The 26,131-nt window shown below is 39.9% G+C and overlaps 1 protein-coding gene across 2 annotated transcripts; it reads right to left on the bottom strand.

Moving 5' to 3' along the window:
• Positions 1 to 1,773: 1,773 nt before the first annotated feature.
• On the bottom strand, positions 1,774 to 22,676 carry BLOC1S5 (biogenesis of lysosomal organelles complex 1 subunit 5). Of its 2 annotated transcripts, XR_014170175.1 has the most exons (8): positions 22,445 to 22,676; positions 19,376 to 19,458; positions 16,596 to 16,725; positions 15,431 to 15,489; positions 11,291 to 11,483; positions 3,936 to 4,078; positions 2,118 to 2,283; positions 1,774 to 1,936 (listed from the first exon to the last, which is right to left on the bottom strand). XR_014170175.1 is itself a non-coding variant. In XM_081918357.1 (6 exons), exons 1-5 carry the CDS (start codon positions 22,563 to 22,565, stop codon positions 11,307 to 11,309), a joined length of 570 nt encoding a protein of 189 aa, XP_081774483.1. In that variant the 5' UTR covers positions 22,566 to 22,675; the 3' UTR covers positions 9,843 to 10,567; positions 11,291 to 11,306. The 2 variants fall into 2 exon arrangements, 1 of the variants encoding a protein (XP_081774483.1); XM_081918357.1 differs by lacking the exons at positions 1,774 to 1,936; positions 2,118 to 2,283; positions 3,936 to 4,078 and adding an exon at positions 9,843 to 10,567 and having other exon boundaries at positions 22,445 to 22,675.
• Between the last annotated feature and the right edge of the window lie 3,455 nt (positions 22,677 to 26,131).

Here is a 26,131-nt window from a genome sequence, read left to right as displayed (position 1 = left end):
GTGGGTTTTCTAGGTCAAAGCAGCGGGGCAATGACAAAACTGTTTGGGCCCATGCCTTAAAAGCATGGGGACAAACGGAAAACTACTTGGACCCCTGCTTTCTAGGCACAGGAAAAGTGGAAGTTAATTAGGTTTAAACACAGTTAATTGAGGAGTATTCCCCACCTCTCAAATGTTTATAGCAGTGGTTCTCAACCCATGTCCTGGGGCTCTTGGAAGCTTGTCAATGGTCCTTCATTGAGGAGACCAGTAATGATGGAAAAGCTTCTGTGAAACAGCCCACCATTAGCAATCACACCCCCAAAACATGCAGCCACAGAACAATATTGGGTGCAGTCCAAAGTGGAACAATGGTGAGGCAGAGTATGAACTGAATGTGCATCCCCAAATATGCCTCTGAATCCTCTGCAACATGCAAAGTGCCTATGGCAAGATGATGCATGTTATAGATAGATAGATAGATAGATAGATGATGGATAGATAGGTAGATATTATGACCAATGTGCAGTTTTTCCTTGGCAAAGAAATCAATGTGGAAAGGGTTCATTGAAGCTAGAAAGTTTGCAGTTGCTGGCCTGCAGTAAGGCTGGTAGTGTCTCCAATGTTTACTAATGGATTTTGCATGAGGTTAGACTGGTGGGAGTGCTTAAATATTTGGATAAACAACAACAAAAATATTTCGTTAGTTTGCAAAAGGGTTTATGAGGGTTGGAGGGCACTGCAAAAATTTGGAAAAGAAGACTATCATGGTTGAAGTGCAGAATAGTGGAAAGCAATTATTTTATTACCAAGATTATTATCTAGTGTGTAGATAATGTAACTGTAAATGGTTTTTTTTAAAGCCATTGTAGATAATTCAATGGAAACCTCTCCACCCGAGCTAACCAGGAAGTTGGTATTAATAAAAGGGTGGGGAACAGTACTGTTCAATAAAAAGACTGCTCTATTAATAGATATAAATACTCTGAATATTTTGAATTATTGCTACTTGTGGTGGTGCCCATGCCAAAGGCTGGCCACCCATGTCCCATACTGAAGTGCTTTCCATGTAGGAAAAGCAAAAGGTTTGAAGCAACGCTAATGAGTCAAACATGACCTTAAAAAACCATCTGCAGCAAACAAGGTGTTCACTCTTTCAGACTTCATTTGCCTAACTCTACCAGGAATCTGCCAGCCAAAAGGACCAACTGGTGCCAACAACAGTGGCAAGTTCTAGAGCTGCACATGGCCTGCAAACAAAGCGTTAAGCAAAACTCAGCAATGCAACCCACAAAAGCCAAATACTGTAACCAGTAAACTAATCTGACCTTCTCCTTTTCTTGGATGTTAGTCTAGCAAGGGCATGTTCCACAGATACAAAAAGGAAGTTGTTAATAAGGAAACAGAGAAGCTGAGCTTGAAGCAGACGTCTTTGCAAATCACCCTTGCATTCCCTTTGAATGTCCATTGTAGAAGAGCGTCACTCAAAATATTATTGCAGTTTCAATTAATAGCTAATGATTTCTAAAGACTGAGAATACATGCCATATGTGAGACTGTAAAAGCAGTATTTATACCATGCTGTCCTATTTTACTTTGTTACAAGGCTGAGGAACTTGTAATCCAACAATTTTGGGCATGTCACAACTCCCATCACTCCTGACCACCCCAACCACAGATGGAGGGCCACATTTATAATATCACAAAGGGAATGCTGTTGAACTGCTAGAAAGGAAACAAAAAGAAAACCATCTGTCTTCTTAATGTTGTTTCCCCAAATTATTTTCCACTATATTCAGTTTACAGTTTATTTAGTAATTTTACTTTATGGAGATACAAACAAAAGATGGGTGTCTATTGCTACTGAACTATTTAATCATGTGGTTCCTGTTTCTCTTGTTGGCGGTTCAGATGATGTTGCTCAAAGGCCACCAAGAAAGAAGCTATATGCCTGTGACTATAAGAGAGAAACATACACAAACGGTTCATTGTTCCTGTACTGAAGAAAAATAACGTGTCATTTGCAGTCACTCTGCCCACACCTCACTTGATATCTCCTCCCTCACCAGTGCCAAATACACAGTAATCTACTGCCCTGAGATGTCAAATTCCAAGCGAAGGAAACTGAAATGTCATACCTTCATTCATAGCACCATCTCATGGAACTATTTTTTCCGGATTCTTGGGAAGTTGAAATATTTCAGAAGAATATCAGGAACTGTTGTTTTAGCTTGTTTGGTAAGTAGATAATTGCCTTCCAACTCTACACGTTTTTCAGGAAATGATGTGAGTGTTGTATTGTTCCTAGATGGGGGCAGCAATGTTTTTTAACAAGGCGCACATACATATATGTATTCTTTTTTAAAAAAGAAACAAACACAACAAGACCATGTAGTCTTAAGTCTCTGAAGCTGAATCAGACTTTCTGTAGATAAGACTTTGTCCCAGACAAATTGTTCATGCGACTGAAAGTATTTCAGACGGCATGCAAGCAACAGGAAAAAAAGAAAAAGCACCCCCCAAACAAAACCTATTATATTAGACTAAAAAGGGTCGTTTATACAATGGGATATCAGCTACAACCAGAACGTGCCTCTGGGACAAATCAGAACTTTTCTATGTGATCCAAACAAACAAGGCATTATGAGTAATAAGAATGACAATTGTGCAAAATTGTTTTCATCTTAAAATGGGTAGTTCAAAGGAAAATCATTTCAGTAGGGATATTGGGACAATTATAGTTCAACAACTCAATTCTAGCTGGGTAACTTTGTATGGCATGCCAGCTGGTCATCTAAATCAGAAAACTGATTTCGCTCTTCTTGTGATGTTATTCTTGCGGTACAGAGGCTACTGAATTCTTCCTGTACCAGATAATGTGAGGAGCCCCAAGTCACATGGAAAGAGCCCACACTGCAGCTCTTTGCCATGCCAGCATTGCCTTACTTTCTGGTACAGTATGATACTGCGGTGCTAACACCTAGCTCCATTTCTCCATTCCACACATAAAGCATTATGTCATGCACTCAGTGAAGCTTATTGATCCACTATATGTAGGACTGTATCCAATGAAGTCTTCCCATCAATCCAAGAACTTCTGCTAGTGCAATAGAACTTCCCCTTCTTCTCCTCTACCTGTTGCCCCCCATCTGCTTTGGAGGGTTGGGGGAACTCTCAGAACATACTTGAGGGGTGTACGGGGTGGGGTAGAAGTAGGGGAATGTCTGCTGCACAAGTAGAAATCCTTCTGCTCATGGGATAACTTGATTGAATACAACCCAAAGTTTTTTTCAGATTAGAAACTGGATGATCTGGCCCTCTGACAGGAGTCATTGCAAGAACAGTGCATGAATATGTGGTGCTTGTCAAAGAGGAGTAGTAACTAAACTCCTGCATTATTTTTCTCAATGTTGCAGAAGCAGGTCTAAGCGATCAGTAAACCCCCCTCAAGAAGCAAGCAGCATTCTTTTGTGTTGAATTGGTAGAATCTTAAATGTGGGTTAAAGTGAAGTAAACTGTGATGTGTCTAACCCTAGTCTCCTGTAGTCATGTGAACAAATGATGACCATTTGACATCCTGCTCCTGTACGTTTTTATCCAGAGTGAAGTCCCATTGGTTTCACTAAGACCCACTCCCAAATACGTTGGCAGAGAATTGCAGCCTCCCTGCAATTGCAATTTTTGGGGGTCCCCCCCCCCAGAGCCCTTCAAGGATGCTCACAGATCCCTGGCTGAAAAACAGATCTTGAAAGGATCGGGAACACATATTTTACTGAGCCTTCCGTTGTGAACAATGTAGGAATGAACACGGATATTGTAGGAAAGGGGCAAGGAAAACAATTATTTGAGAACAGCTCATGCAGAGTAAGGAGGAGGAGCCAGTTGGCAAAATCCATAGACTTCACTGTAGGTGGATGATGTAGAGAAACAGTCAGAAGTACAAACAAGCAAATCACCTCTCAGTCACACTCTTCACTGGCCAGAGGCTACCAATCCATACCATCAAAAACACTTGAGTTCTGGTTCTTTATGCTGGTTTTAGTAAGCAGAATCCCTTCTTTCTTCACATGTTGCTTCTCTAGAGTCTCTCATTCAAGGTCTAGAAAGAAGGCTGCACAATATCCCCAAATAACTGAAGACTAAAGTTAGCAACAACAGGCAAACTTAACCTTATCCTAGATTATTTCAAGACAAAAAAGCACCAAAACAATGGTATAAAGATGTTCTTAAAAGGAAGCTGAAATGGGACTTCCTTCTAAGCAGTGCTTTTTTCCTGGGGGTACTCAAGGGTATGCAGTACCGACACCTTTTTCATTTTCTAGAAGAGAAGCACTGCTTCTAAGTAATGTTTGAAGGCTGGGATGTTAGAACTGGTGTGAATGCAGATAAGTACATCTCAGATACGCATAGTACCTTCAATGCTCATACTGACACCTGCTGGTGAGCAACAAATCCTATAACAATGATATCAAGTGACTGACTATTATGTCAGCAGGCTGAGCAATTTTCACAAGCAGACTGATCACAGTCTGTTTTCTTCATAATTTTTCTTGTTTTTGCATAAAAGTGTTGAGCAAACAGTAACAAAACAAGAAACAGCTTCCTTTACATTGCCAGTAAAAGTCACAATGAAATACCAGACGTTATTGACAGAATACAAGGACATGGTTCATCTAGGGTCATTTGCCCAGTAGAAGCACCATTCCCTCCCACAGCAAATGCAGAGGGGACTGATGGTGAAACAGGACCACTGGAAAACAAACATGGTCCTGGGAAATCCCAACATCTTATGAATAATAATGGGCGGACGGTGCAAAACTTTGAGAGTTTTGATCACTGAATGCTGAGTTTCAAGGGGTGGAAAACTTAAAACTAGGGGAGAAGAAATGGAATATTGTGGCATGGCAGGCTGGACAAAATAGAGCAGCATTCTATTTGCTACAGGTTCCACTTGTCAGCTATAACACTGAACTATAACTGTGTGCCGGTCCATATCCCAAATTGTTGTATTCTGTATTTCTCTAGCACGAATTATCTGTATTGATAGCAAATAGAGCACAAATGAAGAATGATGTGTATAGAAACATATAATGCTTATTGCCCTTGATTCATATTTGCTGGCAAAAGAGCTCATTCACATATTTTCTCCTCTTTCATTTCTCTTTTTTCAGTATATGTTAACAGTCTACTTGTCTAAACGGTGTAACATGTGAGCAGACAATTCACAGCATTCAGGGGCAGTGACTTCCATATAAGCTACGATACAGTGTTTCATCCAACCTTCTTGAGGACTTTAGTTAAGCATGAATTTTTCAATAACCTTGGAAACAATATTAAAGGTTGTTATGAATGTTTATCAGCTTTTGTGAGCTTTCACACAACTCACATACTCTTTTATATTTGTAGTATGCCAATACTTCAATAAAGGCAAGAGATCATTTATATAAAATGCTTAATACTTATTTATCAAAGATGTGTACAGCCGAGTTTTAAAAATGTCAGCATGTGTATTCTATTCGGGTTTTTTAAAAGCCTACAAAAAGGTAAATATTATGTAAAACTGAATGACACTAGTTTATTAAAACAAAAACAAAAAACTTGTTTGCCTTTACAATAATCTTGAAAGATAGGTAGACCTGTCACCTCTATAAATGTTGGATAAGAAACTGAAGCTGAGACAGAGATGTGCCCAAAGCCTAAAAGCAAATCTATGGTGGAGCAGGGATAAAGCCCAGCAATGTTTAAAGTCTCTTTCTCTGAAAACAAAATATAAGATCAAAATAACTATCACCGAAATAGGCGTTACATAGCTGTACTAGTTGTAATTAAAGCAGAAGCAGCCAACACGAGTCCTATAAATGAATATGTTTTGCAAGTGTTAATATTGCCTACTTGTGTCTAAATGATTTTAGGAATCAAACTATGTATCAGGGTGGATAAGAATCAATGATTTTTTAAAATAAAAAATCAGTTTTTTTAAAATTTGAATTGGATTTTTATTTAAATTGGATTTTTTAAATAAAATGCTTTTGGAGGAAAAATCTTTCTGAAGATAGTTTTCTGTTTAAGTTACATTATAGTCCAAAGGCTTTTCAACAGGAAATAAGGATTTGCTTTAAGTATTTCATGTCTGCTAAGTATTTCAGTCTAAGGTTGTTGGGTTTTGTTTCATTTTTAAATTGTTTAACCACATCAGTTAACAAACATGGATACATATGCTACAATGTTATTGTTTTAGCTAAATAAATTGTTTAAATTGTTATTAAGGAAATGGTTATTTTTCTCCTTCCAATAAAGTACAGCAGAAAAGTTGCCCAAATATAAACAGTTAACTTATTAAACCTCACAATAATTTCATAATTATCTGTCAATGTATTTCTAATAGCATAACGAAATCAGTAATTTTTGATATAACTGTAAAAACTACTCTGAAAATTTATTACTCCAAAAAACGAAACCTTCATATGGTTGTAAATACTAAGATTATACCAGCAAGAATGAGTCTTTCTGTAAAAAAAATAAATTAAATCAAGTCTTACTGACTAGTGATTTAAATCGTGATTTAAATTAATTTGATTTAAATCAAATCCACCCTGTTATGTATATTTTAGGGTGTAGTATCACACACTCTTGGATGTTATATCAGGTACTGAGTTCAAAGAACCTGTGTTAACACTAAGAAATGAGGACAGAGAACCTTGTCTGTTAGGTTCCATTGAAAATTCTACCAACCATGGGTGGTCAATTTTGACCCATTTTAAATGTTGACTGTTAAGTTGTGGGTGAACACATCAGATGACACAGCAATTCTTCAAACAGCTCTTATTTATTCACAGGCCAGAACAGAACTGAATTGAAGGGTTCAGCCAGGCTGCTTATATAGAGCTCCACTACAATGCAACTGTAACACTTTCTGTAACTATCCAATCACTGAATGTCAGTTTCAATCCCTTATTTGCATATGTGGACCTGAGTGAAAAACTATAGTATCCCCCTGCTGGCCCAGGGTGAGAACTTCAGTACATAACATTGGCCTCTTCATCCTAACATTTTAACATGACTGCTGCTACCAAAGATGTTGCCGGCATAAGAACTCTTGACACTTTGCACATACATATTGTAATGTGCCGTGAGATCTCATGGCAGTTAAAATCTCTGCCAATGGTTGGCTGAGCTGCTGTGCTGTCGCTGAATGTCCACAAGCATTTTAAATACTGAGGGAACGAAAATACAGACAACAGAATTTTCAAAAGCTGTCTGGCTTTTGTGAGGGAAGTGAAAGACTGTTTTGGCTATTCTTGAACAAAATGCCTTTAGAGACAGAATGAACTTTATTTCTGGTACGGACAGACTAAGGGGAATGATGAGAAGAGGTTTTAGGAAGTTTGAAAGACATGAAGCAGGGAGCACAAAGGCCAAGATAGCATATGCTAGAAAAACCAGATTCATTTTGGCAACTGATTAAAAATTGAAATACAAGATAAATGTCAAATGAATTCCAAATTGGCACATATTAATTTGTTACTCATTTACTTTTGTTTTTCTCTAAACTCGGAATACATGCTGGTGGAGGTTACCTAAGGAGGGAAGGGTGAAAAAAAAGCAAATGAGCAGCTCTTAGTTAAATCTGTTTTCAGTCAAAGTCAATTGTTGCTCACATAAAGCAAACTAAAATCTCATCGCAAGCCCCAAACTGTACAGCTTATTTCCTGTAATACATGGAGTGTCCCTAGGCTTGTTCATTGGTTCCTAGAGCCTTAATATTCACTGGGAGTGGAGGAATTAGTTTGCTGTATGTGAGTAGCTATGTGTCCAGGGCCTGGACTAAAAATAAATGCCACTTTAGACAGACATAGACATAGCCTAACAATGGGGGCCCTTTTTCCTATTTGTCTGAAATTTGGCAGGTCTGATCCCTTGGAGGGGTAGCAGAATGTCTGAAAATCCAATGCCAATTGGACAGAGAACACAGCACTTACAGGCAGAAGAAAAGCAGCTTGGACTCCCATTGAGAGTAACAGGGGGAGCGAAGGAAACAAATGAGACAGCAAATTAATAACAAACACAATTGTAACAAATGACTAATGAAATGAACGAGGTTCCTAAAGAACCACCACGGATGAAGTAACTTTTTTTTTCTCGCAAGAAGCAGGAATATGAAGTAGGTAGAAGAAAATGCATATATCATTGATTTAGGTTGGGAAAATGTATGTATCAGGCATGGAGACCCTCCAATCTGTGGAATAAATTATGCTTGGAAGGGGTCCTAATTGAGCACACCTTGGGCACATCATATATACCTGCTTTTATATATGATGTCAGGTAAATTTGCAGCTGCCAAGGAACAATAGAGAGCATTAGAGTGCCCTACAGTTGTTCCTTGAAAGCAGGGCTTTCATATGGCGATTTTAAAATGTGACCTTCATCCACCCAGGAACTCTAAAGTCCAACTGATCCATGCTAAAAAGTGGGTTCAGCTGAGTTTTTTTGCAGGTGTGATCTGAATCCAACCTGGGCATGCAAAGGGGGGGGGAGAGGTAATCTGATGTCATGATAATGTATATTGATGGGTGGGCAACCACACCTACCTGTCAAAGTGCCCAGGGCAGGAGTGAGGGGGAAGCTCAAGATTTGAACTCACTGTCCTCCAACCCCTGGTGTATATTACTGACACGAAATATGAAAGTACTATGCAGGTAAGGAAACTGGATGGTTAATAATTAGAGTGGCTGAAGGAGGCAGGATGGAGATGGCAAAGGGGTGAAATCAACAGTGAAAACCAAGGACTGGGGGCCAGATCCGGCCCAATCGCCTTCTAAATCCGGCCCACAGATGGTCCGGGAATCAGAGTATTTTTACATGTGCCCTTTTATTTAAAATGCATCTCTGGGTTATTTGTGGGGCCTGCCTGGTGTTTTTACATGAGTAGAATGTGTGCTTTTATTTAAAATGCATCTCAGAGTTATTTGTGGGGCATAGGAATTCATTCATTATTATTTTTTGCAAAATATAGTCCGGCACCTCATAAGGTTTGAGGGACACAGTGGACTGGCCCCCTGCTGAAAGTTTGCTGGCCCCTGGTGAAAAGCAATGAGCAGTGGAAGTGGTCATGAAGAAAGTAGGACAAGGGAAGCACCCAAATTAGGCACAAGAGGGGCTGTGAGCTTTTAGCAGACAAGGAGTGGAAGGAAAAAGAGGCTCTGGGTGTTAAGAGAATTGTGAAGCCGAGATGTAAGGCAGTCATTTCCAGATAGTGAGAGACTAGCAGCTACATCTTCTGGGAAGTTCTGCTGCTTCTGCTGAACCCAGATGTGCACAGCGCTAGGCATTTCCTTTGATCCCTTGCCTCAGAGCTATAAAACCCATGAAAGGGTCACACAGGTGGCGTCATACCTTAAGTTAACTTCAACAGAAGAAATTATTATTTTTTAAAAAACACACACCAATATCTGAGTTACAAAAAGTTGGCATTTGCTCTGAAGACCAACAGAGAGTTAAAAACCAAGAGCGACCTTCTGAGCTGCCTCAAATTCAATTCTATAATAAGCCATGCAGATTCTTAATTTACTTCACCACATCAGTGAGTTCACAGACATCTGAAAAACTGCTTTGCATTAATTTCGTTAGAGGTTCTCCCCGCCCCCCTCGCAGCGTGTGAAATGCTTTAAAGCCATCCATTTCCCCTCCTGCCCCCCCACCCCCAATCCACAAGAGAATTCACAACATTCCAGCATGCCTCAGTTGCTGGCAAGTGCTCTTTTCAGCCCAGGTACCTGATGATGATTGATGAAGCTGTCAGCCCTACGGTAGTGGATAGAGCAGCTTGGCAGAAGTTCAGTGTTATTGAAAGAAATCACAAATACTTATTCCATCTCCTCTGCTCACTTTAATCACATTATCAACAGGCTGCCAGGATGGAGCCTTGACACTAAGCCATACATTCACACAGGCAACCATTGTTGGCCATCTGCAGTTGCAACACAGATAATGAGTAATTTTGTTTTACATGTTCCTATTTTATGCACTGCCTAGCTGTTAAAATAACACTTGATCTTCCTGTTCCTCACTTAGCCTGCCTTGGCTTTCATCCTGTTATTAATGAATTCTTTGAAAGTTAGGTTACAAAGGACTAATCAAGGAGCTTTCCCTCCGTTATTCTAATACTTAATGCAGATTAATCACAGTGAAGACAAGAGCTCATCATGCTCCATAAAACCATCTCCTTGTAAGAACACAAATTGATATGTGAAGTTGTTCATCTCGAGCAAAAGTTGCTCACATGCAGTGCTCAAAAAAGTAGTAGTTGTCCCCTATAATGCTGGATAACAGGAGGAATAATACTTTTGAAAATCTCAGGTTGTCACCCATTCTTGCTATTCTATTTATTTTTTTAAAAAATTACCAGTTCTTCTGAGAGATGTTTCAGATTTCTTTGTGGTGAGCTTTCTAGCAAAAAGTCTGTCCATAAAGCTCAGAGCATTGTACTTCCATAAAGTTGTAGCTTTGGAGGATTTCTCAAATTAAATTTTCACCATCTTCCTTGTTCTGAAAGCCAAGGTATAATTGTGAAGAAGCTCATTTGAATTCCCTGCATGAAGAATAGGATGCATTTACAATGAGGAATGGTTGTACATAGAAACAGAGAAACTAATTTAGATTATCATGAGAGAATACTGTTTCTGTTCCTACATAGACTTGGGTTTTTGTTTTTTTTAAAAAAATAACACTTAACATAAATACCTGCCTCAGACAATCAAATCCTATCTTAGTTTAGAAACTCCAGTTTATGCTCCATGTACCTGTATGGCGCCCCTTCACTCCTCCCTTCATATGAGTGGGGAAACAAGCCAGGAAACTTCAGTTAACCATAAACTTCCAGCTATGTCTGGACCAGGAAACCATGGTTAATGGCTTCCAAGCAAGCCAGGCCACAATAAACCATGTCCATGGAGTTAAAGTTGGCTTACAAATTCTCACTTATTTGGGAGCTATTAAGCATGGTTTCCCAGTTCAGACACAACAGGAAGCTATGGTTTGTTTCTCCACTGAAAGAAAATGGGGAGCAAAAGGAGTTAGTGTGATGGAACTGAGCTTGTGAATATCCTGGCTTATTAAGCAAAGGCTTGATCATCTGAATGCCGCCAGTATCAGAGCCAAAGAGTAATTACAGTAGCTATAGAGCCGCCCCCCCCCCAAATTCCTTGTGATTCCTGCTATGCTATTTGAATTCTGGTACTTCCTTGGTAACCCTGAAATTGGAAGATGCTGGAATAAGAAGAAAAGCAATACTGCAAATGAGGAGCAGTCTTACTGAGCATGAGAGTTTCTTAAAGAGTGTGTTTGGCGAGGTCTTTTTCCATTGCGGCATACTGCTCTTTGAGGCGCTCCATCGCTTTGATGTGCTCTTCGTCCACAACTGCTTTTGCGTTCTGCTGCTCCTTCACAAACTCCTCCCACAGAGCTCTGCGTCGTGTTTCACCAGCCATTAGCTTCTCAGTCTGAAGCTGAGAAGGAAAAGGATGTTACAAAAGAAAACATCCATGCAGTTTCGGTTTCGTGGTACAAAAATATAACAAAAAAGATGACAAGTAGTTTACAGGGCAGACCTAGTGTCACTGTTAACAAGGCAAGAATGGAAACCAGCTTTCCCTATAACAGGGGCCCTAATACTTTGCCACCATCATGGGTGAGAAAACAACTGCCCAACCATGTTTTTGCTTCAGTTTCTCCCTGCTGCGGCTTGCTTTCATTCTGATTTATCCCTCCCCACCACAATTGCTATTTGCTATCTGCTAAATCTAGTTTGTGGCTTCCCCTTGCACTACTGCCTTTCTTCTTATACTGCTGCTATTTGTAAATTGGATGGTGCTGTTTCTAGCGCTTTTCCCGTAGTATGTGCAATTGTATACAGGCAACAACTAACGCATGACTGCGCATGCACACATCGCCGTAACCCAGAAGTTGTTGGAAAAGGGGGCAGGGGGTGGAAGGGGCTTCCACATACTCCATCAACACACGGGAGGGTCAGGAATGTAAGCCCTGTGCAAAATGGTTGTTGCCTCTTCTACAGTGCTGTGGACAAATTGCTTTGGGTACTGTTGCAGAACAAGGAAAATTTAAGTAAATGAACAAAGCAAAATCTGTCTTTTTTAAATCATCCTATCAGACACTTTAAATTGTTTTTGTTTTAACATAAATGCCCAGACAGACACAGTAAGTGCTTGGCTATACTCTGGACTGGCAACGCTCAATATTTAACTTGAAACTTTAATGAGCAGTGCCAACTCCATTTAATAACCTCTCTTATCCAGTGCTGATAGCTAACTTCAGCAAAATGCATGAAATACAGCATTGCAACCACTGATTTTGATATGCTCCTTTAAAAAATAAAAAGTGACCCTCTATCACAGGAACCTTATATTTAGTATTTGTCACCCTCCATCTTAAGATATACACACATAAGAAATGTGAAGTGTAGCCAGGACACATGACTGTCTTGTTCATGTAGAATTAAGCTGCCCAATGACGCACATAAACTAGGGAAAGCCATCAATTAATAATTTTCAGCTTTCCCAGGATGGTGCAAAGGCTGGAAGGGAAATCTGGTGAGCAAACTAAAGCTGCTTCTAAAGAATTTTTCAGCAGTCCTTTCCAATTAAGGCATAAAGTGATACAAGATAAGACTGGCATAAGAGCATGGTCAATTCTATGGTTTGGGGCATTATGTTCAACATACATTTACCCCAGCCAATACTAACGCCTCACTATTGCACTATTTCTGAACATTATACACAAACATTATAAATCTTCCTGGCTGTGGATCTCCTATAGTCTTCACACAGCCGTCACCATGCTAAATCTAACAGATATATGAATAAATTGCTACCACATGTATTGACAGAAAGTGTCTGCAATCATGTCTGAAATAAGGATGGGGCTATGTAGAGGCATTGGCTGGCTTCTCGTTTTCCCCCACATTGTGGTTTTTGCATAGCACACACATGCGCATCATGATTTGCAATATATTGCCAGGTCAAAAACTATGAAATTGATATCACCACATGGACTTCCAACCGAGATTACATATCAATACATCGCCCAGCCCTACCTGAAACCACCTCTTTGGGGCTTTCTTAACATGGTACTGTATTACATCTGCACCAATATTAACTTTAACTGTGGTTAGGTTCAAACTAGTGGCTGACGCCAGCGCTTGAAGTGGGTAAAGGTATACATTGGTGCAGATGCATCATGGCTAAAGGAAAGAATTCGTGTGTAAGCGAAGAGGAGGGAATGTGTGTACCTGTGGTAGACTCCCAGTATTTTAGCCAAGTTGAATAAATTGGGAATTTTACATCCATATTATGTCTGATATCATTTAACTGTTATCCATCATTTTCATATACAAATAGAAACATTGACTGTAGCTGCAGCCATCTTACAATGCAGCTCTATTACAGCCTAAAGAGCTGAACAGGTTGCCTATAATAGTGAAGTACAGAACTAACATGGAGAATTAACTTCTTGCACAGTTTTTCCTAATCCTGAGGTTTTAGAATATCTGTATTACAAACAAGCAATGTGCAGCCATGTGAGAGATTCCAGTGAGTCACATGTTCTTATAATATGGCCTTTCATTAAATAACATCCACAAGTATGAAACACTTCCATTTCAATAAGCTGTATTCATAATATGTTCAGTGTTTTCAACTAAGCAGGAAAGATTTACATTTCCATTCTGTTGGATATTTTTTGTTCCACGAAAAATAGGGATTTGGGTTTCTTTAACCATCTCTTTCCCCTTTCTCAAGCTGTGAAGGAAATTCTAAGAAAAACTTTCCACATACTGAGAAAGTGGAAGAGGATCTAGTAACTCTGTTATTTTTAAAGTGCTTCTTGAAGATTTACTAATGGTGGCTCTCCTCAACCTCTTTCTACATTTTTTGCAGCTATTCTGAAGGAAAGTGAGCTTCTAGAACCAACTTTTGTTTTACTGAAGGCTCTGCAGGAATCTGCAAATTTCTTGCACATTACCGTTTGGCAGTGTGGCGTTTGCCCGTTCTTTTGGAAATGTCTGTACAGGGGGAGAGAAAGGGTTAATAGGTAGACCAATAGGAAAGCCCAGAGGCAGAGCCTACCTGTTTTTAAAAGGCTTAGCCAGAGGTTTAGACAGTTGGGAAAAAGCAGTTGGAAGACAGATGGCAATAGAGAGACAGTTAGTGCAGTTGGTTCTTGTGTGAGGGGAGGTAGAAGAGTTAGAGTGAGTTAGAGACGGGATAAAATAAGACTAAGAGGGTAAAGGGTAACAGCATTTTGAATGCATTTAAAGTTTAGTTGTGTTTGAAATAAACTGCAATCTTCATTGTTAACTTGAGAACTCGACTGAAACTAAGTGTTTTACCGGGGAGGACCTGGTTGGTGGCAGCGGATTAGTGGTGTACGGGTCAATAGTCCATGAAACGACTGGGGGCTCCATACGAACGCCACAGGCAGTATCAGGGATCATCAGTTTCAACACATGCAACATATCAGAGGTCTGCAGAATGCAAACTATGGATTGGCATTACAGTCATACGTCATGTTATGTCCGCTTCATGTTATGTTCTTTCAGGTTACGTTCTGCAGCGACCTGGAAGTACCGGAAAGGGTTATTTCCAGGTTTCACCGCTTGCGTAGACGCACAAAATGACATCACGCACCCTTCAGTCATCTGGAAAGTGTGTTACACACACAAGGAGGAGGCTGTGGGGACTAGGGTGCTAGCTCCCTACATTGCTGTCTCCTTCAACCTTACATAGGGTGACCTAGAGAAAAAGCGAGCCTCTTGTGGTCATGGAGGCTCTCTGAAACTTTTGGAACCCAAGAAAATCTAAAGGTCCAGAATGCGAGGGTGGGGGGAGCCTCCACAAATACAAGAGGTTCCTTGCTTCACTGTGTAGCCCTTAACAATCTGAAAGGCAGAATGGTGGTCGGGGCAGAGGTAGCATAGCTCCCCTTGTGTGTTAGCATGCTTTTCCAGTGACAAGAGAGCTGGTATGTACCTGGACAAAAATATTTAACCGTAAGGCATCCACTACTTAGCATATGCTAAAGCATTCATTAATTGGTTCAAAGCTAGTTGTTTCCGCCCTGGCTTATATGCTATGTTGAATGCAGTATTATAATATAAAGACTTAGCAGCAGAACACTTGCTGCTGAGATAGTAAGAACGAACAAACAAATGAACAAAAGAAACCACAAAATCCCGTTTACCATAGCAAAACCTAACTTGCTGTAGGTGTAGGGAAGGAAAAAGTAGAGAAGGGAAGATTGAAGGCGCAGAACAATTATTCTGAAACCATACAGTGTTTTGGTGCAAGGAAAAAACTACATAAAAACTACGTAGACTATCACCAGAATACCTTGCAGGTTAGACCCGGCATTAGTTCTTAACTAGTTTATTAATCCTTACCTTTCTTTCTTCCTGCTCTCTCCCCTGGAGTCTGTTGATCATTTCATTGGCTACCTGTACTGAAATGTATAGGTTACAATTGTTTCATTGGCTCATCTTAAGGGACACATTTCTGACAAGAGTTATTTAATCTCACTGCAGAGAGAAGCTGTGGATCTTAACCATATTGTGGTCTAGTTTTAGCCAGGATGCCTTTTGACATGACTGGGTAAACTTTAAAAGCCACTGAGATTTTTGAATCAAGGTTGTCTAAATTCTGTGCCTACACTTATTCTATTAATTTAAACATTCACTTATGTTGCATAACACTTTTTATGCTAGTCATTGAGACATTTGGATCTATGCAGGATGCTGAAAAAACTATGTAAAAATGTAATATTCGCAACCATTTTCTGCTTTAAACATGGCAACTTATAAATATATGGCTAAAGAGGACTAGAATTATCTCCCAAGTTTTGCTGCCTGTGGATATCTCCAGCCATCTTATCCTTGCAACTTCATACAGTGGTTTTTATTTTCCTACATTTATATCCTGCCTTCTTTCCCTTATGGGACCCAGGGTGGCATACACATGGTTCCCAGGTGGTCACCCATCCAAACACTAACCAGACCCAGACTGCTTAACTTCAGTAAGGTAGTGTAACTTTCAACCATACCATGGTGTGTGTGTGTGTGTGTGTGTGTTGGATGGTTCCTTCCAGATCCCATCTTGCTGCCTTAGAGCCATGCAGGCGTAACTATGATGCACCAAATTCATGCATCATTTGACATGCCCACCCATTGCTAGCCTTGCTCAGAATGGAATGTTGTTGTTGTTTTTACAGGAAATGGAAGTGTTAACAGCCATAACAAGGAAGGGATAGGGAGGACAATTTGTAAAGTCAGAGACTTCTTTTCATTGTAGTATCTCCTACTGCTGAAAAGGCAAAGTGCTTTTAAAACTAAACAGCAGTTTCCCTCTACAATTAAAACATCAGGGAAAGCTCAGGATGAAAATACTCACATCTTTATCTCCTGTTGAATATGGCCCATAATGGTGTGAATAAAAGGGCCACCTGATGGCTACTTTACATAAAGACTCCAACTTTATGTGGAGCTGTTTAGTGTCTAAGAATCCAAACACTTTGTAAAAGGCATAGAAGAAAACCAATAATTTCTAGCTTACATCTCCCGAGAGCTTCATTTAGGTTCCCTTGCATCATTTGTTCACACTTTGGCAGAGTTTGGTCATTTGTCTCAAAAGTTGTGTTCTTCAAGTTTTCAAGAACCCGCACTTCTCGGAAACCACGCTTTTCCTATTGAGAAAGTTAAAAAGGGGGCATTTCTATATATTCGATGAGGTTCATTTGCTGTTATGTAGATGCTATCTTGAAGTTAGTAAATGAACCTCCCCTTTAAAAATGTTTTTAAACAATACAGAATATCCCTTTCTCACTTAATGCTTCTAAATGTTTATGGAGCACAACCTCATTATTAACACATCTCATTTTTCAAAAACGAAAAAAATTAAAACTCAAAGTTTTGCTTTTGCTCATTTCATCAACAATTCTTAACAGAAACCAACTGGAAGCTATCACTAAATTCAGGGTCCACACACACCTCTGCTCTGGCCATTCAGCTTGAGGTTTTGCTGCCATCTTGTGGAAAATATATTCAACATTTAAAAACAAAACCCCCCCAAAGGTATCTATTTAATATGGGAAAATATAGGTTTGATTACATTATAGGTAATTTTAAAAAATGCTTTTATTTTTCAGACAGGCTATGAAAATCAAGAACTTAGTATTATTTCCTTGGGATAATTTTAAATGTTGCAGGTATGGGAAAGAGATTCCCCATGAATGCTCTCAAATGCCTATTTCTTTGCACCAGTTTCTCCTCCTTCCCTGCTGGCCTTTTCCTGCTACTGCTATCATTTGTTCCTTCATGAAAACATGGAGAGAGAGAAAACTAATGTGGTAGTTTCTTCTGTTAGAAACGGCAGCAGTGACAGTATTAAAGACGGTGGCAGGAGACAAGGAGAGGTGTGTCTTTCCATCTGGTTGGATCTTAAAGGGCAGATAAACAGTAAGGCCAGAAGCCGTACAATCTGATCTTTTATTAAAAAGTAAAAAACAAAGAAAAATCACACTAATAGTCTTTGTGGTTGTAAATGAAACTACAAGTTTTACATGCTTTGAAACACCGCCAAATTATGATTTTCATGCTTTTAAAGATCTGGTCCCCAAATGTCAACAGCTGGCATTTTCAAGAGACAGAGTCATGAGCAATGCAAACATCCAAAAGCTGCAGATAATCTATTCCATATTTACTTGTCAAAAAAGTGCATACGAAAGAAAGATAAGAGGGCAGAAAAAACAAGAAAATTTACAAGAAATAAAAAGGAAAAGAATTAATAAATTCCCCTCAAAAAGAGATAATGAAACAGGATATCAAGATGTTGCAAACGGAATCTTCAATGATAATAAACCAGGAAATAAGAGTGGAAAATTAAATATTTAAAGCAGAAACAATTTGAACAAATCACGGAAATTATTGGCTTGGAAAATAAAGAAGAAACAAGAAAAACCCTGCATTAATGGAATAAATGTAGGAGATAAGAGTTGTGGAAAATCCGAAAGAAATAAGAAATCTTCAATGGTATATTGGGCAATAGATATTGGTAATAATATAGAAATGGATGGGAATATTTATGGAATGTGGATATAAAATTTACAGCAGGTTATAGTTTAAGAGAAAACTATATAAAATTGCTATATAGATGGTACCTAACACCTAGTAGATTGGCAGTAATGTATAAATCCAAATCGAATATGTGTTGGAGAAAGAGAAAGAAGGTACCTTTTTTCATATGTGGTGGTCTTGTAATAAGGTTAAAGCTTACTGAAAAAGATGTTTAAGATAACATTTATTTAAAAAACTAGAACCTTTTCTTTCAGGAATTATATGATCAGAACTACCTAAACAGTATAGAAATTTATTTATGTATGCAACCACAGCTGCAAGAATGTTATTTGCCCAAAAATGGAAAAAAGAAGAGGTCCTGATGAGAGAGGAATGGATACAGAAGTTAAGGTCTACACAGAAACGGCAAAACCTACCGGAAGAATAAGAAATCAAGATAACATTTTTTTAAAAGGAATTGCAATGGTTTATTGAGCATTTACAAACAAATTGTAAACAGATTAAGACACTGGCAGGATTAATGTAAAAACCTGCAGTTTCAATATATATATGAGATATATACGAGAATATATAACAGAATATGTTGAGATAATTTGGAGCATGCAGGAAGATGGAAAGAAATGGAAAGAACCACAGAGAGAGGGGGAAGGAGTCGGGAGTATGAAATGTTAACAAGCTGATTGAATAATTGTTGCAATTTATAAAAATATTTACTTGTCAAAATAATGGGTTTATTATTTGTAAAAAAGATTAATAGCCATTCATGAAACATTTCTCTGAAATCTGAAGATGACTGTACTTTATTTATTTTTTTAAAATTCTTTTTATTAGGTTCTTTTTTAAAAAAACAAAAACATACAGAATAAAGGAACAAAAACATACAAACAAACAACAAAGAGAAAGAGAAAAAAGACAAAGCAACCCATAAAAAGGAAAACAAACGGAAAACAAACCAACATCAATTTATAACGTAACATTGATTGACTTCCCTCCATCTTGGTTTTGGGCTATATAACCACAATATCTTCCTGCGGTATCTTTTTACAACCTCTCTCTATACATCGCAGGCTTTATGTTACACCTACTGTGATTTTAGTATTTCCTAAATTTGCTTCTATGTATGTTATAAATTTGTTCCAATCGTTAATAAATTTTACATTTTTTTGATGCCTGATTTTTTGTGTCATTTTGTGCACTTTAGAACTATCCCTCCCCCATTTACAAGGTAAATTATTTCAAAATATAGAATATCAAACCTACTTCAAATTCTTTAATGAAATAACGAATTTCTCCTTGAATAACTGGTCTGTGATCCAAAAGTCTGGAATATATTTCTCCAACATCTATAAGAAAAGTAACGAGACATGTTCATGATAAATAAAACAAGTATGCATTATCAGGGACCTGCAAGAAATCATGGTGGTTCTTGCCTCTCCGATATTCTCTCTCTTCCAACCCCCAAACTCCATCTCCTCTTTTGGCAGGCCACTTCTTCCTTTCTATTGTACTTTATCTTTTTCACTCTTTTCCCATTAGCTACACGGAGGGAACAGCCTTCAGGATGATGATGAAATAGTTTTGCTATACTTGCTGCCTTATAGTGAAATTATATTCGTCATCACGGTCTGCCCCTAATATCAGTCCTGGATGATATATGGATATATCGCCCAGGCCTAGTTCCAAGTTTGAGTGCAGTAAAACAGCCAATGAATTACAGTGGTACCTAGGGTTACATACACTTCAGGTTACAGACTCCACTAACCCAGAAATAGTACCTCGGGTTAAGAACTTTGCTTCAGGATGAAAACAGAAATCGTGCAGCAGGGGCGCAGCAGCTGCAGCAGCAGGAGGCCCCATTAGCTAAAGTGGTGCTTCAGGTTAAGAACAGTTTCAGGTTAAGAACGGACATTTGGAACGAATTAAGTACTTAACCCGAGGTACCACTGTATACAAAGCCTGGGCTGTATCACCCTTAAAATGCCTTCCCCTTGGCTAACAGAGGAGGCAGCCAAACATGTAAAGGGCCTTTTAACTATGAAAGGATAGGCACATAACTTTGCAACATTAAGTTACACTAACCAAATACTACATACTATTATTCCTAAAGGGAAAAAAAGGCAATTAGAACTGTAGACAGAATAATATTTAAGAGAAATAACTGAGCTTTTTAAAGCTTGTACACAGAGATTAATGAATTTTTTTCTAATGTTTTATAAAATAGTTGGAGTAGCACATTTTTAAAGAAATAAAAGAGGCCTAACTAACTTATTCAACTCACTGGGGTTTTTATGCTCAGTCTGCACCCTTTCCATTGTTGACATTGTCAAGCCTCTCAACATTTGCCACCACTCGCCAAGCTGAAAGGTCTTGCAGTTCAATCATAATTTTTGGGATATTAAAAAACTGATCTATGTAGAATTAGTTGTACCTAAACCCATGTATAACCTAGCATAGGACTGGATTGTTAGGTATTTTTCAGAGCAATTTGAGGATCCCAGCGCTAATCTCTAAGCAATTTCCAAAGATCTGAAATCAGGCGTGTACCAAGGAGTGACAATTTTGGTGCACTTTTATATGCAAAATCTTAAGGAAACATTTGCAGGGAATACTGTACCCAAACATTGTTCTGACTATGGCTGAATCCACATTACAGCCCCTTGTTTGCAAGGCAGCACTATACTAATCCTACCCCCACCACTCAATTGCTGCTCAAGCAGCACACTGTATAGAATACCATGCCAAAAATCAAGTCTGTATTACACAGCACTGGGAAGCACAGTAAAAAGTGGAATGATCTACATGGCATTTGAAAGGTATCCCACCTGTCTAAGTTTCATTCCCTTTCCTTTGCCACCTCCAGGAATGACCTCTGGCAGGAGTGCAGAGGGAAGAAATGTCATGGTGCATCTGCAGCAACACAACCAGACACCTTTATTTGCCCATAGCTGTCAACTTTCTCCTTTTCTTGCAAGGAATCCTATTCAGAATAAGGGAATTTCCCTTAAAAAAAGAGAAACATCTGCCCCAGATGCAACAAAGCATGTCTTTTTCATATCACAGTCACAGCAGGTGCTGCAACCTTCCAACAGTTTGACTTCCCCCCAAAGCTGCACTCCTCTATTGTCTCCCGAGGCAGACAGATGCCAACAAAATTAACAATAAAACCTATATTTATCCGGGCAGGGGGCGTTGCCAATTTTTGTCCTTGCTCAGAGCGCCATATTACCAAAGTACGCCCTGTTCTCAGGCCAGAAAAGTGCTGGAGGTTCCAGGGCAGGCTTTGCAGCAAGGCCTTCCAAATCCATGGATCCTCCTCAGAGTCAAACACTTGGCAACTTTTAAACGTTTTAAGAAAATGGAATAACTTGCAGTACAAATACCGCTGGATACTCAAAAGGAAGTTCAGCGGGACTTACTCTCAGGCATAGTATTGCAGCCTAAGAACGAGGCACAATGGTTGGCTATTGTTGTTGTTAGGTGCTTGGCACTGTTAGAACTAGCAGAATTTAGAAAATACATGGCCATGACTTGCTAGTTACTCTTAAAAGAGTCAGGCAGAGGAATCTCTGCTGGCTTGCCAGCATGTATGTTGGCCTGTTTTGTTTTATTTGTTTTATCATTCGCTCCACCCACCCTCGGAATGTGGCCCTTGGAAAACTGTCCACGTTCAAATCTCCTCTCAGGCTGAGATTCCCATCCCTGGTATATCACTCTTATTTTATACTCAACTTTTGGTAACCTTTTCAAAAAGGGTGGGCAACAGCCCATTTATAAGCATATTCTCTCAATGATTATCTGGAAGAGAGGAGATAAGGCGTTTCTTATAAATATGCTCTTATTTGTGTCCACTGTTCATACTAACAGAGTAGATCTTCTCTTCAAATAAAACTCTTCCTTCCACAGAATTTTTTCACAGTGAGAAGCATAACTTACCTAGGATCCAAATTATCAAATGTTATGCAAGTTACACGGCCATGACCATTTTTGGGGAGTCTGCAATCCTATTTACACACTTCTTTAAAAAGCACCGCCGAACTCGGTTTCACGAGTTCCTCACGAGTTATGCAATTTCCCCAGGTCTAGCGCCCCTTTCCATTCCGGGCACGTTTGTAAGTAAAACGTTTGCAACAGCCGCCTGAACTAGAGAAGCCCATTCAAACAGGACACGTTCACGCACGAGCTCCAGAAGACGCTTTTCCAAGTTGAGAACCTATGCCGCGCATGCGCTCTAGGAAACTCCTTTTCAGAATGAGAAACCGATGCTGCGCATGCGCACCACCCGCGTTTGTTATTCTCTCACTGAGGGTTAAAAATCCGAGCCCTTCTTACCCTTTAATATAGGATGTGAGGACGACGCCCTCAGCGAGCCTCGCTTCTTACTAGCGCCGCCGGACAGGGGCGGCTCTCCAGTTTTACTTGGGCTGAGGGTCACGGGACCCCCACCGTTCATCTCGTTCCTTACTGCCAGCAACCGCCGCGGTGGGGCTGACTTTGGGCTCAATGCTTGGACAGCGCATGCGCAGCTGCCATAGTGTGTGTGAGAGAGAGCAGGGCGGGGAAGCCTTGCGAGTACAGCGCATGCTCAAGGAACGCGCTTTCGTTTTGCGGGGAAGTTCGCAGCCCGAGTGCGGGAGGGGAGGGGTCGGTCGCTGTGACGTCACCCAAGCCTATCTGCTTGTTCAATGCTGTCATGATGGTTAGTGTTAAAGAGTTAAAAAGAAACTAGCCTCCAGCTGGGATCAGATAGCTAGATCCCTTTGTGTTTGTTTGCGAGAGTGTTCTTATTTTTTTACTTTTACATTCTTGTACTAATTTATCTCTACCCCCCGACTTTATAATGTAAAAATGCTGCTTTTAATTTGGAGGGGCTGTATTTTACATTTTTAAAAATGCAAGTTTTCTAATTGTTCGGATGCCTGACAGTGCAATCCTAACTCTGTCTACTCAGAAGTAAGTCGCACTGACTTCAATGCGATTTACCCCCTGGTAAGCAGAGACATCACCTTGCCAACAAAGGTCCGTATAGTTAAAGCTATGGTTTTCCCAGTAGTGATGTATGGAAGTGAGAGCTGGACCATAAAGAAGACTGATCGCCGAAGAATGGATGCTTTTGAATTATGGTGCTGGAGGAGACTCTTGAGAGTCCCATGGACTGCAAGAAGAACAAACCTATCCATTCTTAAGGAAATTAGCCCTGAGTGCTCACTGGAAGAACAGATCGTGAAGCTGAGGCTCCAATACTTTGGCCACCTCATGAGAAGAGAAGACTCCCTGGGAAAGACCCTAATGCTGGGAAAGATTGAGGGCACGAGGAGAAGGGGACGACAGAGGATAAGATGGTTGGACAGTGTTCTCGAAGCTACTAGCATGAGTTTGAACAAACTGCGGGAGGCAGTGGAAGACAGGAGTGCCTGGCGTCTTCTGGTCCATGGGGTCACGAAGAGCCGGACACGACTAAACGACTAAACAACAGCAAGCCTTAGGATTGCAGCCTTTGTTGATGGGTGATAGTGCACGTGGCTTGTTTTTGTATTTTAAATTTTTACTGGGTTTTTTTTTAAAGCAGCTTGAAAGCCTTTTAAGAGGGTTTTAAACTCAATCCACATTGAATGCCCATTTACAATGTGCAACGTCTCCCAGAGAACCCTGGGAACTGTAGTTTATTAGGAGTACTGGAAATTGTAGGTCTGTGAGGGGGAAACTATAGGGTTCTAGAATGATTTGTGGTAATTCATGTGCTTTAAACATGCTCTGAGTGCCCTTTGAATGTATGGTGTGAATCTGCCTTTGACAGATGGTAAAAACATGTCATAAAATAAAAAGCACTGTTGATGGTTTTGATTGTCGCTCAAAACATTTAAGGTGTAGACTGATTGCCTATCCACATCCTTCTCCATCTTTCCTCAGGCACACCAGGACACCAGAACCATAAAGAGAGAGCATCAAGAACAGCTGTAGAAAAAGCCAAATACTGTACAGTCATACCTTGGGTTACAGACACTTCAGGTTGTGTGTTTTCAGGTTGCGCACCGTGCCGAACCTGGAAGTACCAGAACGGGTTACTTTTGGGCTTCGGCGCATGCGCAGAAGCGCTGAATCGCAACCCGCGCGTGCGCAGACGTGGCACTGGGGGTTGCGAACGTGCCTCCCACATGGATCACGTTGGCAACCCGAGCGTCCACTGTACACACAAACACCAATATTGCACAAACTCCCCTTTCACCTAACCCAAAGAGCTGTACAGAGGAAGAATGGTTTATGTAGATAGCATCTCTTTAGGTTGTGGGTAGTGAAATTCTGATGGTGAGGGCAGTGCAGTAGGAAGCAAGAAAATTTGGTGCTGGTGTTGTCTTGGATACTTGCATGGACTGCACAGAAGGCCCCTGTAAGCTGTATTATACCCATGTTTTTCCCTCCATAGAGGAGGAAGCCCCAAGGTTTAAAGGCAGCTGACAGAAAGGTACACTAGAGTCAGCTGTGAAGTGATTAATAATAATAATAATAATAATAATAATAATAATAATAATAATAAATAATTTATTATTTATTATTTATACCCCGCCCATCTGGCTGAGTTTTCCCAGCCACTCTGGGCGGCTCCCAATCAAGTGTTAAAAACAGTACAGCGTTAAATATTAAAAACAGGCATTGGAGGGGAGTGGTATGTCCCACAGAGAAATTTACAGTGTGCAAATAAAAACATCCTGAAGATCCCAGGTCACAGAGAGTTTAGACTGGCCTCAACTAGAGCCAGGGCTTTCTCGGCCGCGGCTCCAATCTGGTGGGACAATTTGATTTTAATTAATTTTATAATGAATGTTTTTAGAATGTTGGATTATTTTGATTGTTGTTAGCTGCCCTGAGCCCAGCTTCGGCTGGGGAGGGCGGGATATAAATAAAATTTATTTATTTATTATTTATTTATGGTAGGTAGGTGGCATTTGCTACTTGCCCACAACTACGGCTATTCTGCAGTGTGCTTTTGTCGCAGCACTATCCACTGGTTATTCATAATGTTGTTGATCATTTGACTCCTCCACCCCCAATAATATAGTGTCAATAATTTTCTAGGTGTTGCTTTGAGAATTTCCTTTCTATCTGCTCCAATCACCAAATAAGATTTTAGCACCAGTTTGTATCCAAAGACAGGACTTTCACCTTGCAACCAATTGTCAGATGTCGAGGTGTCTCATATCTGTTTCCCTACCCCTTGCACAGAGATAATTTTCCTACAGGAAAGAGCACATATGTTTCTGATAGTGAAACAGCTATTTCGGCACAAGTGTATGCCTCCTGCAGTCATACAGCAAAACATGCAGGCTACATTTCATACATGATGGTCTAAATGCCTTGTTCTATAGAGATATTTCTATGCAGTGGGGAAAAATGCAATGTATGAATTACAGAACTGAACTGAATGGCAGCCAGTTTTGTAACAGGTGGCCTTCAAAGCCACAAATTTTGCTTTCATAAAATAGAGTCTGGTGCACAGGTACACAATTCAGGTTGTTGCTTTTTTGCATTGTATGCTCACATAATTTTGTCACAGTTTAGTCACTGAAGCGGTTTTTTTCTTTCTAATGGAAAGGAAAGCAGGCAGTAGTTATAAAAAGGCAGCGTTTGCAGATCCTGTACCTGTCAGTTCATACGATAGAGTCATCAAGTCATAAAGCTCTGGGAATATTTATGGCTCTGAGCATGAAAATCAACATATGTAGTCATCATATAGAGTTTTGGGGAAGATTTACTAAACAAATTGTGTCACTTTTGCCTTGCTAGGGAACCCGCTTTCTCTTTTAGGGATCATCTTGCCATTTATGATTAGTGTTAGCGGCTTTCTGGATTGTAAAATCTTTGGATTAACATGCCGAGTCCTGTCATTTTTCCCACAGGCTGTCTAGCAATGATAATCCACTAAAGGATTGTTTCATCCAAGTGGCGGTGTTTGAGTCAAATGCTGGCAACAGGCAGGGAAACCCAAACCTGTTGAGGCAGACTTCTCACGACACACAAAGA

Source organism: Podarcis melisellensis (genome assembly GCF_964234715.1).
Source record: "Podarcis melisellensis genome assembly, chromosome: 7".
NCBI lineage: Eukaryota > Metazoa > Chordata > Lepidosauria > Squamata > Lacertidae > Podarcis > Podarcis melisellensis.
Note: the sequence above shows the minus strand (reverse complement) of the source record. Positions and strands in the feature narration are given on the sequence as shown.